Source organism: Megalobrama amblycephala, linkage group LG23 (genome assembly GCF_018812025.1).
Source record: "Megalobrama amblycephala isolate DHTTF-2021 linkage group LG23, ASM1881202v1, whole genome shotgun sequence".
NCBI classification, from domain to species: Eukaryota; Metazoa; Chordata; class Actinopteri; order Cypriniformes; family Xenocyprididae; genus Megalobrama; species Megalobrama amblycephala.
In genome coordinates, this window is record NC_063066.1 from 1,165,187 (window position 1) to 1,184,641 (window position 19,455).

Consider the following 19,455-nt stretch of genomic DNA (forward strand, 5'->3'; position numbering starts at 1 on the left):
GAATGAGATGTTGAACCATGAAGAGGAAACGACTGAAGCTTTGATGGACTCGATCTACTCCATCTGTGTTCTGATCAGCGCTCTGAATCTGACGAAGTCTGACTAAAATGTGATTTTCTCAGCTTTTTGTTCAAAATGTTGCTTATTTTATGTAACTTTTTCTTAAAGTGTTGATAAAAAACAATGCATGAAGCTAGAATAAAATGTTTTTGTTTTGGTTAAAGCAGAGGCTCTGTTCTTCTTTCTTTTGATATACTATTGCATGTTCAGATATTCATTCAACATAATATTCTGGAGGTCATGAAAGTTTGGAGAAAATGATCAAATATGCTGGCGTTAGCTGGCAACTTAAAAAAAACAAAAACATGGAAAGAGGGAAAGAGTTAAGTATTGAAATTTAATGCCTACACTAGTTTATCCCACACTGGTTTTGCTACAGAGAACTATTACACTGTTATTTTAGCAACCACTTCAGCGACGCCCTAGCAACCACTTAGAACACCTTAGCAACACTCTGGCAACCGCCCAGAACAGCCTTTCTCTAATCATCTAATGTTTTATATGTCAACATCACAATCCCCATGCTCTTTGTTGACTCCCAAAAGAAAAACATTCATTCATTTGGTTTTGTGTTAATGCAAGAATGAAACATTCATCTGGAGCTGAAGAACAGAGTCAGTCAGATCCACGATAAAACATCAGATGAATGAATGAATGAATGAGGCATTCATATAGCGCTTTGACACAACTCATGGATCGTCTGTGTACATTCACTGGAGAAGGTTGACATAGGTGCTGGATGAAGAATAAAGAGCGACACACCTTACCCCTGCGCTGAAACACTCCAGTTTCACACAATAATCACAGCAGAGACACACAATGGACACAAAAGCTCCGCTCACAAAAGCCTCTCACTGAGGCCTGTGCTTTTCAATAAACAGTTATTTGGGGCATCTGGCACCGGGTATGACCGCTGCGGGTCGAGCTGAACACACGACACTGGCAATGATCAGAGACAGCTAACATTTGAGCTTACGTTAATCTCTCTGAAACTGTGTTTCTCTCCAGATGAATGCAGAAGCATGTAGAGTCAAGTATGAAGCACCATGACATTATTATGAATCTATCTGTCTGTCTATCGCCTCTTTCTTACTGTCATTCAGATCTTCCTCCATTCAATCATCAACCGATGGATATTCACCAATTCCCAACCTGCATTTCTTCCCATAATGCATTTCTCTCTGACATATGCCGTTTCTTTGAGACTTTAATTTCCAAACTGAACTAATGTCTAAAAACCCTGAATGAATGTGTGCACAAACCCTTTAAAATCCTAAAGGAATGCTAATGGAATCCAACTGGATAAATAGAAAATGAACTGGGATAAATAAAACTATAAATAAAAATAAAAAATAAATAAAAAGGGATTTGAGTTCATTTAATAAGATCTTATTTTATTTTTACTGACCATTCCTGCATCTGGAGTGATTCTGAATAATGACAGAAATCCCACTGGATTTTTTGACAAATCTCAACTTTACTTCAACAAGTCAACACAAAAAAACTGAATCATTTCAATGCAATTATAACCTTATAAACTATTATTATAATCTATCACGCCTGAACTAATGATTCAGCGAGATGAAGTGAGATTCAGATCTTATTTGGATCCTTACAGGATTCTGGATTGATCCCATCAGGACTCATTCCTACTGAGTAACAATTCCATTAACATTCCTGATTCATGTCAACAGGTGAACCGAATGACTAAAACATTCTTCATACAGCAGACAGACACCTGCGCGTGCACGCGCATCATGTATTCCCAAATAACGCAGTGGCATGACGTCACGCACCTCTATCCATCGCTGCGCTTCGCGGACAGCAGGTTCTGGCGCCGGTTCGGTGTGATGATGATGATGATGATGAGGCTGCAGAGGAAGATGTCGTCCTGCATCCGATCCTCGACTCGCCATTTAGAGCCTGTGCCTCAGTAAACCCCACCTCACGCGCGCGGAGTGACGGACAGACACGCGACTCGCCAGGTAAAGTTATTTCAGGACTCTGTGTGTGTGTGTGTGTGTGTGTGTGTGTGTGTGTGTCGTGACGCAGGGCTGCTGCCGCAGCCGCGGATGAGAGGAGAGACGCGGTGCGCCTCACACAGCCAATCAGAACGCAGCTTCGCGTTCCAGCCCGGCCCACCGGCCCAAACAGCCAATCAGAGTCGAGCATGGCTTCCCAGCGCCGCCCTGCTCCAGTGCCTCATTTCATAAGAACTTTCTTAAATAAGTAATAAACACATATTAGGATCAGATACATTCAAATTTTCACACAGAACTGCAACAAAAGGAATTGTCAATGCTTACAACATCAAACATTTATTTAGATTATTACATTACATTTTTTCTGTTTATTATTATTTTATTAAATTCAACATTTTAAGTAAACCAACTGATCTTGTTTATTGTGTTACTGATGCTTTTCTTTGTAAACACTAACAGCTGCTCATGTATTTGCTTCTGAGATACAATAAAGACAACTTTGTAGTCAAAAGAAATCAGTGAAATCAGTGGCTGATGTCATTCTTGTGTTTGATCCCGCACTGCCATCTAGTGGACATGACGAGCTACTGTTAGAATGGGCGGGGCTTTAATCTGCACTTTGTGTCTAATTAGACAGGTAGGATTAGTTTACTTTTTTATTAGTTTGCATAACACGTTCTCTGGTTGTGTAATTAATCGTCACTGTTTCTTAATGTAATTTGTCATTTCTTGCCGTTATTAGTGATCACATGATTGTGCTGAAGTGACTGTGTTGTCACGTGTTACTTTTCTAAGCGCTGATCAGTACAGACCAATCATGGTCATTTGTGTTACTGAATGAAGATTATTGAAAAATCAGTTTTAGAGAGATTGCTGAGGTGAATTTATTTTATGTTAAGCGCCATTGCTTGCAAGTAATAAACTGAAAAGATTCAACGTTTATTGTCACAAATATCTAAGAAATTATTCCTGGAGGAGCTGATAACTTTCTTACTGAAAAGAGTTTAACACTGTGGGTTTCAATCCTTCAGATGTCACAGACCCCCAAATATGATCAAACTCGTGTGAGGGACCTCACATTTAACTCACAGGTATTTTATAAACAACCAATCAAAGACCAGTCCGTTTATACCATAGGATAGGAAAACTTACATCCCCCTCAAACTTATGTTTTGGTCTAATAAGAAAAGGTCAAATGGAGTTATGTCATAGACTGGATAAATGTCAAAAATTTATGAAAATAGATATAGGTGTTGTTTTGTCACCCTTTATGGAATTTTGCAGATCTTACATTATCACATGTCTGAAGAAATGATAACAGACATATTTTGATATAAAGGTACAAAATCAAATGAGCAACTGATTCTGAAAACATCATCATATTTAGATGCACCTGTATATTGTTTATGGCTTGTTCTCCAAGAGTTCCTCAAAAGAAAGGTTTAGATCGATAAATAATAAGTATTTTGGGTGAACTATCCTTTAACTTAATCTTGTCCTGACCGCTCCTCTGCTCCTGTCAGGTCACTGATGGTCACTGATGGTCAGTGATGTCTCTGCTGGTGTTCTCCGTGCCTCTGCTCCTGGTTGTGGCCGTGATGACTAAAGGGATGTTAAATCTGTTCAACTAAAGTTTATTGTCCTATTGTTGTGCTTTGTATTTATTGACCCATGTTTGAACATGTTCAATATATGAATGAAATGAATAAAAATCTACTCTACCCTTTTGTCAAGAAATTATAGCTACAAAAATTGTGCAATCAATGATCTCTATAAATTTCCACTTAAATTATTAAAATTTAAGTGGAAATGTATCATTGAATGCACAAATTGAACTGTTTGTAACAATAATAAATGTATTATTGTTATAATTAGCTAAAGCTGATAGTATTTTTTTGTTATCGAAAGAAAGTCTAAAATACAGTTTGACTAAGTGATCTGTCATGTCCTCTATCAGTATATAATGGACACTGATCGTTTATTCTCGACCTTTTGACTTTATTCTAAACATTTTATTTCTACATTGTTTCTTGAAGTTTAATGTTTTGTCTTGAAACAATTACTTTATTCCCAAAATGTAATAAGTTTATGATCAACATTGTATTTAAACTGAGTTTAATCTTGCATTATAATGGCTAATCTCAAGAAAAAACAGGTTAAATGACATTTCCAACAACTCAAAGACTCTCTAGACCAGTGGTCACCAACCTTTTTAAGCCCAAGATCCCTGACCTCGACCTTTATGAAAGACAAGATCTACTTAATAGAAAAAGACAGCCCAGATTGAATTTAGTATTTTTTTTCGTGGCCAATTTAGATTCTGAATTATTTATTTATTTTTACAAGCAAATTGGCCGATTCTGATACTGGTTGCAGATATTTATTATTATTATTATTATTATTATAATAAACAAAAATACATAGCCATTTGAAATTAGAGGGAACCACTGCTTTTTAATCACAATCCAAACAAAGATGCTTACACATTGCACAAGCAGTTTTTTTTTTTTTATTTGAATTAATTGAGATTTAATTTCAAGATTTAAAGCAAAAACTGAACGGTCTGACTTTATCTTTGTGAAATTATATGCTACACAAAAAAGCTTGAAACAAAAACAGCAGGCTGAATGAGACGCAAATTCACTCTCTGACAGCAGGTGGCGCTTATGGAGCAGCAGCGCTACAGTGTTTCCTTGGTTAGCGCTGTAAACAAAGCTGAACTGCGCTAATAATTAGCTACTTTATTCTGAGGTAAGAGGAAAATAAAATGCCATTACCATCGAAATTTTTCTGAAGACAGTAATCACTTTTAGAGATGCATTCATATAACCCTTCACCCCTAATTCAATATTTATATTTTCTTCCTATATTTAGAGCATCGTAAAACAGTGAGCTGCTCTGCCTGCTACAGAATTTTCTCCTCTTTGCGTCCGTCTTCAGCGTCTCTGGCCTCTTGTTTACGGGTGTTTTACAGACTCGGACATGATATGGGCTATTTACCTTTATCACTGTCCCAGTAGCTCCTGAAAATAACAGAAAAATAAATACAAAAATACAGTACAAAGACTGGAGAAATGTAATGTATTTTTGCACTCATATTTCTGTTGTTTTCGCGAGCTACTAGAACAGTGATAAAGATCAACTGGTCGATCGCGATCGACGGGTTGGCGACCACTGCTCTAGACCAGAGCAAATGAAGGTACAAAATGATGTTAACTGGTAAAAATGTTTAGATGGACAAAAATAAATGTATTTTGTGCATAAAATGTAAAAAAGATTTTTTTTTTTTAAAAGATAAAAAAAAATAGCAGAATTTGATTGTAGACTTACTTTATATCATATTATATCATTTATGTGCTATACTTGACAATCACATTTATGATTAGACACATTTTAATCATTATGGATAAGTTTAATCCAAACATTATTATATTTGTAGGCCTGATACTGAAGATTTCTGCTGACAGACTCATCTGAGCTTCTTCCTCCTGTTCCTCCTTTAAATAACACAAAACCATCATCTGAATATTAAAACAACATTAATCATTCAATATCATATGTTTCTGATACTCATGCTAACACACATGCTGCTTTATTTAACTGTAAATCTGAGTCTCTTCCACCTGTATGAAACACATTTACACATTAATCACACATTTATTTCTCCTCATAGACGCAGTAGAGACTCTTCTGTGGATCATCTGATGGTCTCTGATCCTCTCATGATCATTTCACAGATTTAAACTGATGTAAACGATCCATCAGGGATGTTTGGTGATTAAAATTTATCTACTCTGTAAGGAGGAACAGAAGAGAAAATAATCAGTGTTCAGTGGAACAAACTGCTAATTACTTATAAAATTTAAATTAATGTTTTTTTAGTAAAAAGAAGTTACATTAAATTCCTGTAATCAGATTAATTACAGACTTTACATGATCTTGCAGAGATATTTCTCAAACAATATTTGTGTTTTAAATACATTTAAAACATGAATGACTTTTCAAACCGAAATGATTCACTTCTACTGACACAGTTAATAAAGCAGATGTTGTTGAATAAAGTTTTATATTTTGTTCTCACACAAACCCTTTATTGCATTAAAGATTATGATAATTTCCTTTCATGAATATCTGAAAGGTTTGTTCTCATATCAGAGGTGAATGAAGATCTTTAATATCACAGTGATGTTTCCTCACCTCAGGACACAGTTTGAGTCTCGTAGCACATCACGGAGCCGCTGCTCTGAGTCTCCTATCTTATTGTAACTCAGATCAAGCTCTTTTAAAAACTGCAGTGCTGTTGAGTTAGTCAAATACTGAGTTAAAGAAGAAACATCTGTAATGCCACAGTAATGTAGACTAGAAAGACACAAACAGAGGAAGAGAGATTATCTAACAAACAAATCATTAAAGTGAAGAATTTTACACAAATATAATGTGAACTCAGGCTCTTCATAAGATATTGAGTATAAAGTGTTTTAGTTTAAACTGTTGAAGTGATTTTCAGCATTTTGATTCTTGTATGTGAATGTTACTAACTTCAATATCTCCAGTTTACAGTGTGAATCCTTCAGTATGTCACATAGGTGCTTCACTCCTGAGTCGCCTAGTTTATTCCAGCTCAGGTTCAGCTCTCTCAGGTGTGATGGGTTTGATTTCAGAGCTGAAGTCAGGATGAGACACTGTTTCTCTGTAATACTGCAGTAACTCAGACTGAAGACAGAAAGAGAAAATGACTCAAATCCATGTTCAGTTCATGTGTGAGTTAAATGAATCATTAAGAAAATGCCATACAGTCACTAATACACCAGCAAAATCATGGAAATTTCATGATATGAACAAACCAAGACAGGAGCATTTGAGGACACTAGTTACAATCCAAGTCTGGATCCATCCTCGCTCCACAAATAAGTGAATTTATCACTGTAGATTAATATATAGGATCAATATAGAAACAATAGAAAAGTTCATATTTAAATGGACAGATTTCACATTCTTAATGGAAGACAATTTCGTTCATGAATCAATTTATTTTAAGTCATTTAAAATGTAGTTTACAACCTCTAAAAACACATTTTGCTTAATAAATTAAGATTTAGTGAAAAGTAGCATTAGTCCAGTATAACTGTAACACTGTCAGAATAATCTACTGTCATTTGTTACGCTATTTTTAGTCTGTTCTCACTTCTGTATTGCTTAAAAGCAAAGATTTGTCAGATTTCAGCATTAAACTATTTTATATCCACAAAGTTTCAAATGGTTTAAAGTTTAATGCTCTTTCTACTGATACACATAAGCCAGTAACTAATAGTATTTCTGAATCTTTCTTCAGATGGAGAAACACAGAAAGTGCAGCGCTATAAATGATGTGACTTGAGTCCAATTGTCTTAAACTAAACAGTGAACTTTAATCACACTGTAACTGCTGTACAGTATAATGATACTAACTGTAGTTTCTCCAGCTTGAATTGTGGGTTCATCAGTAGATCACTGAGGTTTTTCACTCCTGAGTCTCCTAGATTATTCCAGTTCAGGTCCAGCTCTCTCAGGTGTGATGGGTTTGATTTCAGAGCTGAAGTCAGGATGACACACTGTTTCTCTGTAATACTGCAGTAACTCAGACTGAAGACAGAAATAACAATAGTTCACATCTGTTTGCTGGAAGATAATGTTTCTTCTCTTCAAATATTTTAACTATTAGATGTGTCCCTTCTTTATTCCATTGTAAAATCAGATATCTGCATGTACACAATCAGTAAATTGTGTAAACTGATTAAAATTAAACAATTAACCTACTAGTTAAAAAAGAAGAAAAAAAAAACACTGTTATCAATAGGGAGAAACAGAGAAAGTGCAGCGCTATAAATGATGTGACTTGAGTCCAGTTGTCTTAAACTAAACAGTGAACTTTAATCACACTGTAACCGCTGTACAGTATAATGATACTAACTCTAGTTTCTCCAGCTTGGATTGTGGGTTCATCAGTAGATCTCTGAGGTTTTTCACTCCAGAGTCTCCTAGTTTATTCCTGCTCAGGTTCAGCTCTCTCAGGTGTGATGGGTTTGAGTTCAGAGCTGAAGTCAGGATGTCACACTGTTTCTCTGTAATACTGCAATCACTCAGACTGAAGACAGAAAGAGAAAATGACTCAGATCTATGATGATCATCTTATTAAAAAGCTACAGCAGCATTTATTATCCAATAATCTGTTCTGAAACCCAGTCCACTAGTTGTTTGCTGGAAGATACGGTTTCTTCTCTTTAATTTAACTATTAGATGTGTCCCTTTATTCTGTTGTAAAATCAGATTTCTGCATGTACACAATCAGTAAATTCTGTCAAATGCTTAAAATGAAACAATTAATGTACTAGTAAAAAACAAACAAAAAAAAACACTGTTATCAATAGGGAGAAACACAGAAAGTGCAACGCTATAAATGATGTGACTTGAGTCCAGTTGTCTTAAACTAAACAGTGAACTTTAATCACACTGTAACTGCTGTACAGTATAATGATACTAACTCTAGTTTCTCCAGCTTGAATTGTGGGTTCATCAGTAGATCACTGAGGTTTTTCACTCCAGAGTCTCCTAGTTTATTCCTGCTCAGGTTCAGCTCTCTCAGGTGTGATGGGTTTGATTTCAGAGCTTTAGTCAGAGCAGAACAACCTTCATCTGTCATATCACAGCAGCTTAAACTACATTAGCAGAGAGAGAGAGAGAGAGAGAGAGAGAGAGAGAGAGAGAATTTTTTGCATTTTGAAAAAGATTTTATTACAACTATTTACTTTTTTTTTTCAACAATTTTTACATTTATGTTAAATTTAACACACAAAAAAACAACAAAAAATCCTACAAGTTTACATTTACCTTTTATACCACAAAAAAAAAAAAAAAAAAAAAAGCAGAGAAAAAAAAACCTGGTTCCATCAACAACAACAGCCTAATTTTTACACCATTTAATTTGAAATATGATTAGGTCATTCAGTGAACTGTAAAAATGAAAATCAATGAGTATTCTGGATTTTACTGTAGCTAAAAACAAAGCATTAATATCTTGATTTGATCTCAGTTCCATCTTGTTTTTTCTACTCATATAAATTGCTAACTTTGTACAGTTGCTTCATCTCCTAGAAAAAAAAAAAAAGAAAATATTTGAGTCCTCCTCTCTTCCATACTAAACCAGGAGGAAGTGGAAAAAAAATCCTTTTCCAATCCCCTATTAGTAGTGCTTCTCTTTTTTCAAAATTAATTTTAGCAGAGGACAGTTTTTTAAAGGGGTGGTTCATTGCGATTTCACTTTTTTAACTTTAGTTAGTGTGTAATGTTGCTGCTTGAGCATAAACAGTATCTGCAAAGTTACAGCACTGAAAGTTCAATGCAAACAGAGATATTGTTATATGTATAGTTCTGTTGCTATTTTTTGGTTGCGTAAACAAAGGACGTAAACAAAGTCCAATGTGGTTTGGCTTCAGTTAGCTAAAGTTAGCTAAATTCTTTTGCATACTTCAACAAATGCCTACAAACACCAACAAACTTCTATGTTCATACACAAACAGTTGTTCATGCTATAAATGAAACGATACCTTTACAAAAATGCTACTACTCAGTCATGTATTCAGCTACAGCAGGGCTCTTCAGGTAGTTTCATTCGAGGGCCAGATTATCAAATCAAAAAGTTGAGGAGGGCCAGAAGTGAAAAATCTTATTGTCTTATTAGTAAAAATTATTTTATTGATTATTAGGTTTAAATGAAAATATTCTCACAGTGAGACTTGGTAACCACACCATACATGGCTACTCACTACCACTGTCAAATGATATTATATTATGATATGTTATATAGGTCTATAAAAACACCTAAACACAGGTAAAAACTATACACACCTTCACAAAGAAATGAATTATATATTCCCCTACCCACCTAATAAATATATTGCAATATAAATGGCTATAACATAGTTTTCAATATAAATTTTCCACATTTATACAAACCATGGTAATTTACTACAGTTCCTTCATGGTAAATGTTTGTAAGGGTTAGTGCTGCAACGACGCGTCGACGTTATTGATTACGTCGACTACGAAAATACGTCGAAGTGCGTGAAATGCGCATCACACTGTTTACATTCATCTCGCGTAATGGCGGCTTCTGCTCCTGGGAATGGAGAAAGTTCCATTCTATCACAAAAACCTAGACCACAATTATCAAAAGTATGGGAATACTTTAAACAGAGGCCAAATAAAATGGTCCTTTGTTCCCTTTGCAAAATCGAAATGGCGTACCACAGCAGCACAACTGCGATGCACAAGCACCTCAGAAGAAAACATCCTGGCACTTTCCAACCTCAAAAGGACGAGCCATCTGTGTAAGTATTTATTATTACAATTAGTTTTGGGAGTAATTGTTGCGTTCTTACCTGCTGTGTTTTGGTCAAGAATTAATTCATATATGCTAGGTAATAATGGTAATGCTAATCACTAACGGTATAAACTGTAAACAAATATTACTGTATAGGTTACTTTGGCGAAAATAAAGCAAACTTTAACTTTTAATTAACATTTACTGGTTGTTAGAAGTTGTTTATGCACACATAGACTTAAAATTAACTACTAGATTTACATTAACAGTATGCTGTAATCTAGCAATATATGTGAACATATAGATAAATAGGCTACTAGTGCATTTTTGTTTACTTTTGGCACAAGCCAATTAAATAAAACAATTATAAGTACGTGATTAATAACGAATTATCTCATTAGTTAAAAAGAGTTTAAAATGCTTTCTGTATTTCATAATAAAATGACAAATTCACTACACTCTCTGAAATACAATTAATATTGTAATCAAAGTAATCATATTAAACATTGTAATTAATCACATTCAGTTCATTTAAAAATATGCAGATTTACTACCCTCTTTGAAATACAGTACAGTTTATATATTGTTAGCATTCATAGATTACATGTTTAAATTTGTTCCTAATGTTAATTATTGTGTTTGTTTTTTTCTCAGGAAGAGGCAAAGCTGTGTACAAGATTTCTTTCATAAAAAGGATGTCACTGTTTGCACGCCCCAGATGGCCGTTACACTTACCTATAGTATACTCAACATGATTGTAAAAGATATGAGACCTCTTTCTATTGTAGACGGTCAAGGTTTTCATGAGATGATCAACATGTTTTACCCAGGATACACACTTCCCTCCAGGTCCCATTTCACTAATGGAGCTGATAGAGAAGAAATATGAGGAGAATTTTTAAAGATTGAAAGCGTCACTCAAAGATGTGAAATCAAAAATGGCTCTCACCACAGATGCATGGACCAGTATTGCCACCGAGGCATACTTGGGTGTCACATGCCACTTTATTAATAAAGACTGGGAGCTTACATCATACAATCTGACCACCATGCCACTTGAAGATCGGTCATTCCCGGACTACATTTCCCACAATTCTCCCTGGCAATCACCTGCACTCACTCCACCAATCACCAATTGCTACATACTGCTACAGCACATTATCTGGACTATTTAAGCCACACACACACACACCCTCACACACTGGGCGAGGTCTTGTTTTACCCTGTGTACAATTCAGAGCGTTATTTACCCTGTCTGTCTGCCTGTTTCTGATCCTGTCTGTTCCCCGTGTACAAATCTCTGCCGCCTGCCCTTTGGACCTTTTGGACTGTTTATTGTTTCCTGGTTTTGTGAATGATATCTGCCTGCCCTGATTCCCTGCCTGTTCAACAATCACGAATCTGCCTGCTCTCTGCCATACCTGTTTGCCACTGTTTGACCCTTGCCTGTTTAACTATGAACTCTGCTTTAATAAAGCTTGCACATGGATCCAATCCTGAATCACGCCTCGTTACAGAAGACCTCGCCACAACAACGATCCAGCAGCTTTTCTGGTGAACACTGGTCTGGTAGGAACATTGCATTATTGTTATTAGGGCTCAAGCAGGGCTCACGATCGCTGGAGGAATATGTGGCGGAATATTTGGACACTGCATATTATTCAGACTTGCCGGACTGTGCGCTGATAGACTTTTTCTGTGAGGGCACTAATCAGCCACTCAAATCACAACTCATTCGTGAGGGACCCCGTTCATCTCCAAGTCAGTTTCTGGATTATGCTTTATTGACTGTTGGCTCTCTATTTACTGTGGGTGTCGCGGAAAAATGCGACACCACTGTGAATCATGTAATAAGCAGAACACTCACAAAATGGCGGCCACAACAACAACACAAAGTCAGGTCACAGATGATCTTCATGAGCAAAGTCAAGTCACAGTTGATCAGAGTCACGTCACGCCCAGAGTCACGTCACGTCTCGAGACCCGTCTGAGAGCGGAGGGGATTGTTATCCAGTGTGAACGATCCTCCACTGATTTCAGCATGTTCAGCTGGTATTCCGAAACCTCCACCGGCCACTCCGCCAGCGTCTACGGACAAGACGGCCGCTCCGCCAGCGTCTACGGACAAGACGGCCGCTCCGCCAGCGTCTACGGACAAGACGGCCGCTCCGCCAGCGTCTACGGACAAGACGGCCGCTCCGCCAGCGTCTACGGACAAGACGGCCACTCCTGCCTCCGCCGAGTCAGCTCCAGACTCCGCACCAGAGCCAGAGTCAGCTCCAGACTCCGAACCCGAGACCGAGTCACCTCCAGCCTTGTCGGCGCCACCTCAGCTCCTTGCCCTGCCGGCGCCACCTCAGCTCCTTGCCCTGCCGGTGCCACCTCAGCTCCCTGCCCTGCCAGCATCACTTAAATTCCTTGCCCTCGAGCTAGCTCCAGCCCACAATTCCCTACAGACCTCCATTGAATTCCCCAGTTTAAAAGTTCACCTCAAGGTTCAAGCTCTTGCTCTTGAAGAGAAAAGAAGATATGAGGAGCAAACATATCAACATCAATGTGAGGAACAGGTTCAGTCAGCCAGTGCAGACATTAAAGTTTCAGAGAAGAGGCAATTGTCTCTGTTGGACACTTTGCTCGGTACGGATTCAGATGACCACAGTAATGGTGAGGATGACACTGGTCACATCCAAGATCAAGAAACTCACAGTGAAGTTGTGAGGAATGAGATACACATGTACTTTAGTGAGCAGGCTATTCCAAAGGAAGAAAATCCGCTGAAATGGTGGAAGGAAAATGAAGTGAGGTTTCCCATCTTGGCCATGCTGGCAAAGAGTTACTTGTCTGTGCCTGCAACATCAACCCCATCTGAAAGGCTTTTCTCAGTTGCTGGCAACATTGTGACTAAAAAAAGAGCAAGCCTTCCTCAATGGCAATGCTATATAATTAGTAACACAGGCCCCCAACCTTTTGCACTGTTTATGTTGGGCTGTATTTATGTTGGACTTCTTTAAACTACAAGATGCCTTCAGGTAATCTTTGCACTGTATTGGCCATTATTTTTGTGTTGAGCAGTGCTTTTGTTGGACTTGGCTCCTTTGAAACTGTTACCATTCAGGTATGTTTTACATAGTGTTGTTGACCAGTATTTTTGTGGTGTGCTACTACTTTAAACCACATAATGCCTTCAGAATGCATCTTTTGCAAAATGTTAGGCAGAATTTATATGCCATTATTCATGTCTGATGCCCTAAAGTGTTGTTTACATTTTATTTTTTGGCACTTTATTTTTCTATATGTATTTCATGTATTTTTGCAGAGTGTTGAGCAGTGCTTTTGTTGAATTTATATGGCATTTTGAATGCTTTTGAATTTATATGGCATTATTCGTGCCTGATGCTAAAGTGTTGTTTACATTTTATTTTTGCTACTTTATTTTTGTATACTGTAAAATCTTCAGCCACATTGAAGTATTTTTTGGAAAAAATTTAATAAAAGTTGAAGTATTATATTAGAAGTTGTACTTATAATTTTTTGTAAAAGTTATCCAAAGGATTCATTAGCTAATCAAAAAAAAAACTAGATTAATAAAAAAAATAAATAAATTAATAAATAAATAAATCGTTAGAGTCGTCGACTAATCGAAAAAATAATCGTTAGTTGCAGATCTAGTAAGGGTGGTGATTTTGGGATTTAAAAGTTTTCTATCTTCATTCATGGCACATTTCCCCTGTTTTCCTCATCAGTCTGTTTGGGAATGTTTAAGCTGTTTCATCCGATTTATAACTAGTTTAAACATCGAGGAATTTGTAGTTTGTGAGCAAGAGGTGTGTGTCGAATTAAAACACTTCTCACTGGATGTCGCAACACTGTTTAATAATGGTGACTGGGTATAAACGCAGCTCTTTAAGCTTTCATTTCGTTATCTACTGGGCTGTGCTGTGTAGTTCAAAGTAAACTAGTGAAACACCTGAAAACAGCGATATTTGTTCTGTATTTGTTGCTACTGACTGAGAAACAACTTCAAATGATTTAGAGACAGAGCGGCCCAAATGAATCCAAATCTTTTCTGATCGTTATGCAAGCGCGTTTGGCCAATTCACAGAAAAGAATCGAGACAAAAGAATGATTCAATCACGAATGATAGGTATCGCTGGTTCATTCGACAGAAATACGGAACACATAATAACTGCTGAAATATTCGCACAGAAAACATTTCTCAGGTCAGTCGGAGAAGCGTGCATGGTACGAACAGTGCGTATATAGCCGTACAGCTGCATGCACCACTGCGGCCACATATCTAACCAAATTTAGCCGGAAAAGAGGAGAAGGGAGATTGGGGTGCCGCAGGCCAGATGAATATGATTGGGGGCCGGATTTGGACAGCGGGTAGGGTGACCAGATGAGATTGGCTGAAATTCGGGACGGGGGGGATGTGTTGGGGGGGGGGGGGGGGGGGGGGTGTTCTATGATATTAGACTGCGTAGCATATAATAAAAGATAATGAATTTCAAACCTGAACCAAACATATTTTTATTCAAAGATCAACAGTCTGTCATTAGTCTTCAGTCTGCCACAAAAAACAACATTAAAATCATGAACTCAAATGTCATTGTGAAAAGAAAAACAACAATGACTGTTGTAAGTAACAGTGCATAAATCAGACCTTCTGTATAGCCTAACGCTAATAAGCTTAAACGAAAATAACGAAATAATTGTGTAGTGAAGTATTTTTTTGTACACAGTGCTGCGAACAATCAATCACTCCGTGTACGCGTTCATCACTGTCCTCCTCGCGGCTGCAGCAACTTGCGCTCTCTTCATCAAGGCTTAAAACAAAAAGGACATGCATATCTAAATTCGCGCCTAGATGTCTACGGTATTTTTTTAGAACTTAGAAAAAAGATGCTGCAGCCAATGAGCAGCCGGCGGGGGCTGGTTGCAGGACGACTCAACATCCGCAGACAGTTTTTAATGTTTATCAGACAATAACTTCTCAAGATTTTGCTTTAGTATAATTTTCGGGACAATTAGGGCCAGATTCGGGATTCGGGACAACAGTTTAGATTTCGGGACTGTCCCGAATTTTTCGGGACGTCTGGTCACCCTAACAGCGGGCCACCAGTTGACGAGCCCTGGGCTACAGTAAAGCTTTAAACTGTATATTGAAATTGAACATAAACAGCAGTAATATTTACAAGGGACAGCATATGTAAACACTTTGACACAAAGGAAATACTTACCATTCATAACGTCCTTTAAAATCCTTCATTACTGCTATCTGGGTCAGATTCAGGCTTAAACTGATACGGCAATATTGACGCCATTATTTACATTTCCACCGAAAGCATGCAACTATTGCCCATAAAGGTAAGGGCGTGGCGTTTCCGTACGATGTGCGCTAATCACAATACACTGGGCCAGCTAACCAATCTGAGCTCATTGCGTATTTCAGAGGGAGTGATATCATAGAATTAGGATGTCACACCGGCCGTTCAAATGACAATGGAGACAGTGGTGTAGAATAAAGCTAGAATATATGAAAAATTAGGCTGTTTTTAAAAAAAAACAAAGCATTAAGACATGTTAAACTGTGCCCCATAAACACAATCAAGCCTAAAAAAAAAAAAACTGTGAACAACCCCTTTAAAATCATCACGTACACTTATTAAAACCTGTACCTCACTCTGTTGACTATAAAAGCACTAAAACATCATCAGCATGCAGCTTATAATTTTTCCAAAATTAGGCAAATTAAAACCTTGTACATTTTTCCTTAATTCTTGTAACAAAGGTTCTATTGCTAATGAATATAGCATTCCAGAGAGTGGGCATCCCTGCCTCACACTAGTAAAAATTTAAAAGGAGTGCATAAGCCACCATTAATTTTGAGTATGCTCTCAACATCACTGTACAAAACTTTAAATCTTATCTATAAAACTCTTACTAAAACCAAAAGCTTTTAATGTTTCCTGTAAGTATGTGTTCAACTCTATCGAATGCTTTTTCTTAGTCCAACGAAATCAGTCCAATGTCACTATTTAATAACATAGAGACATCATAAATATCCAGGGAAATATTATCAGAAATTGACCTTTTGGGGATACAGTATGTTTGGTCGGGATGGACCACCTTGTTTATAATTTCTGTTAGTCTGTTTGCTAAAATCTTTGAGAGAAGTTTATAATCACCACACAGAAGTGAAACAGGTCTCCAGTTTTTGATATCTGTGAAGTCTTCTTTCTTGGGAAGGAGGGTCAGGACTGTTCTCTAGCAGCTCAAAGGTAGAAGACCTTCATCTAAGCTACCATTGAGTAATTCTAAAAAATGCTCTCCTAGATCTTCCCCAAAACATTTATAGAAGTATATTGTTATGCCATCAATTCCAGGCACCCTTCTGGATTCCATGCTCTGAACAGCCTTATGCAGTTCTCCCAGGCTAAGCGTACCAGAAATCTTTGCATTAGTTCATCAGACACCTTTGATAAATCCTTGAAGACGACACTCATTAAAATCGTTTGATCCTAATTTACTTCTGTACAGTTTCTCATAAAAACCAATTGCCCTCCTTCTAATTACTACAGGATTGGACAACAGAATTCCTTCCTCAGATCGCAAAGCATGAATGATTCTTTTTTTTTTTTGTCCATTTTTTCTTTCAAGATTGAAAAATACTTTGAACATGCATCCATCTGATCAAGACTTACAAATCTTGACTGGACCAAAGTGGCCTGTGTTTTAACCACTAATAATTCTTCGAATTGATTCTTTTTTTAGAAAGAATTTTAAAATAACTTGTTTGTTTTGTTGATTCTTCTAATTCCTGTATCTTAATTATGTTAGTCTCTTAAGTCTTTCATTAATTTAAAACTTTGGTGCTGTTGTGAACATACTGTTGACAAATACTGTTTAAAGGGTACATAACACACACAGTTTCTGCCAATCTCATGTTAATCTTGAGTACCTATAGAGTAGTATAGCATTCTTCATATCTCCGAAAAGTCTTTAGTTTGATCAGATTTATAAAAAAATGATACGCTGTACCGAGTATTTCCGACACACACACACACAGCCGAGCGCCTGGAGGCGTGCCGTGTGAGTGGAGCTAAAGAGTGACGAGTACGCTCAGCTATTGTGTAGAGATTGTCTGCAAGCTAACAATGGTCAGCTAATAACGGACGATGATGGGCGTTGACATGTTACGCAAAAACATCAGTTTTGGAGCCTGGGCATGCGCAGAAAGAATCGTCAGTGGAGCCCGGAGGCAGAGTCGCGGTATCAAACTTCCGCCCAGACATCTGCTTCATCAAGACCAGATCACCTATTTGTTTTATTATCTATTGTTTATTATATTTTTCTTTTCTTCCTCCCTTTTTCATTTGGCTTAAACAATGGCTTAATTACATCTAGCAATAAAGAATTTACAATTATTTTAATGTTTATTAATGCACATTGTTCATTTTTAAACTAAATTTCTGATAACTAGGTCCATGCTGTCCTTCCCTTTTGTGTGAAGAGTAGAATTCTAGCTAGTGTCAACAGAATCCCAATAAACACGCAGAAGACTGGTATTTAGGTTTATAGAGTCAATCTTCTTTTCTTTGGTTTATTGTGTCTTTCTTTTTTGTGAAACTACAAGTAAAACAGAAAATACTACAATATCAGTGTCATATTGTCTAATAGCAAGCATTTATGTAAGCTAACATAACATAAAACAAGTACACGTAGAATAAGCTCAAAATTTGACAAATGCTACAAATATTGAACAACACAGCTGTAAAATTATGCTTCACATAAAGAGAAATGAAATAAACTTACAGCCGATGCCACATTTTAAAGGATTACCACGGATGGAGTTGAATTGTTGAGAGACTCTCGTGTTGCTGCCATGTGCTCTCTGGCTGCTTGAACTAATAAAGTAATTGGAATGACCACTAGAGGCAACACTTCCTACAGAACAAATTATTATTATGACCACTAGGGGTAGCACTAACTTTAAGATCAATACAAAGACAGAACACTCCCCGTCTGACATGGTGAATGTCACTAAACACCATAAACAACAAAAACAATACTTGCAAATAACATAGTAACTGTGTATTAAGGTGCAATAAGAACAAGAAGTTCTGATAGAGGTCTCAAAAACATTTTGGGCCCATCTCCTCTGAAGACTCTGACCTCAGCTTTACGTACCATACTATCTTCGCTAGGGAAAACCTGAGTAACTATCCCTAAGGGCCACTCGTTTCTCTTCAGTTGTTGGTCCTTGAGTAGCACGACACTTCCTGGTTCCAAGTTGGATTCTTGTGTTTGCCACTTTCTCCTAGGTTGCAGAACAGACAGGTACTGTTTTCTCCATTTGTTCCAAAAGGTTTGTGCTAGATGTTGGACTTGACGCCATTGCTGTTTGTGAAGATCCTTGACATCAGAATCCTCAGGTGGAGCAGATGGAATGCTTGTTTTCTGAGTCAACAGAGTTGATGGGGTGAGTAAAACAGGATCAGTAGGATCGGTGGACACAGACACCAGAGGTCTTGCATTAATGATAGCTGCCACCTCAGCCATCAATGTCTTAAGTACTTTGTGGGTGAGTTTTGTATGTCCAAGTTGAAGAAACATGGAATCCAAGATTCTTCTGGCTATCCCAATCATCCTCTCCCAAGATCCGCCCATGTGAGATGCATGGGGAGGGTTGAAGGTCCAGGAACAGCCCTTTTCGGCCAGATACTTGTTTACGGTAGTAGCATTAATGTTGGAAGGTATTTTGGGGCAGAAGCTCCAATAAAGTTTGTCCCTCTGTCTGAGCGGATCAGTTTCACCGGGCCTCGTATTGCAAGGAATCGCCTGAGCGCGTTGATAAAGCTTGAAGAGTCGAGAGATTCAATGACCTCTATGTGGACTGCTCGCACAGTCATACAGGTGAAAATAACAGCCCACCTCTTGCTATGTGCAAGGCCACCTCTTGTACGACGAGCTTCAAGACTCCAAGGGCCAAACACATCGAGCCCCACGTTGGTGAAGGGAGGCTCCAAAGACAGACGGTCAGCGGGCAGATCA

General features: G+C 37.6%; 1 protein-coding gene across 1 annotated transcript in view; it reads right to left on the reverse strand.

The window, feature by feature from the left end:
* Positions 1–5,355: 5,355 nt before the first annotated feature.
* LOC125258707 (NLR family CARD domain-containing protein 3-like) overlaps positions 5,356–19,455 on the reverse strand; it is a 47,626-nt gene continuing 33,526 nt past the window's right edge. Inside the window, exons 10-13 of the mRNA XM_048175695.1 lie at positions 8,564–8,737; positions 6,582–6,755; positions 6,240–6,401; positions 5,356–5,836 (exon numbers count right to left, since the gene is read on the reverse strand). Of these exons, the coding sequence (XP_048031652.1) occupies positions 5,821–5,836; positions 6,240–6,401; positions 6,582–6,755; positions 8,564–8,737 (526 nt within the window). The 3' untranslated portion in view covers positions 5,356–5,820. The remainder of the gene's footprint in view (positions 5,837–6,239; positions 6,402–6,581; positions 6,756–8,563; positions 8,738–19,455) is intronic.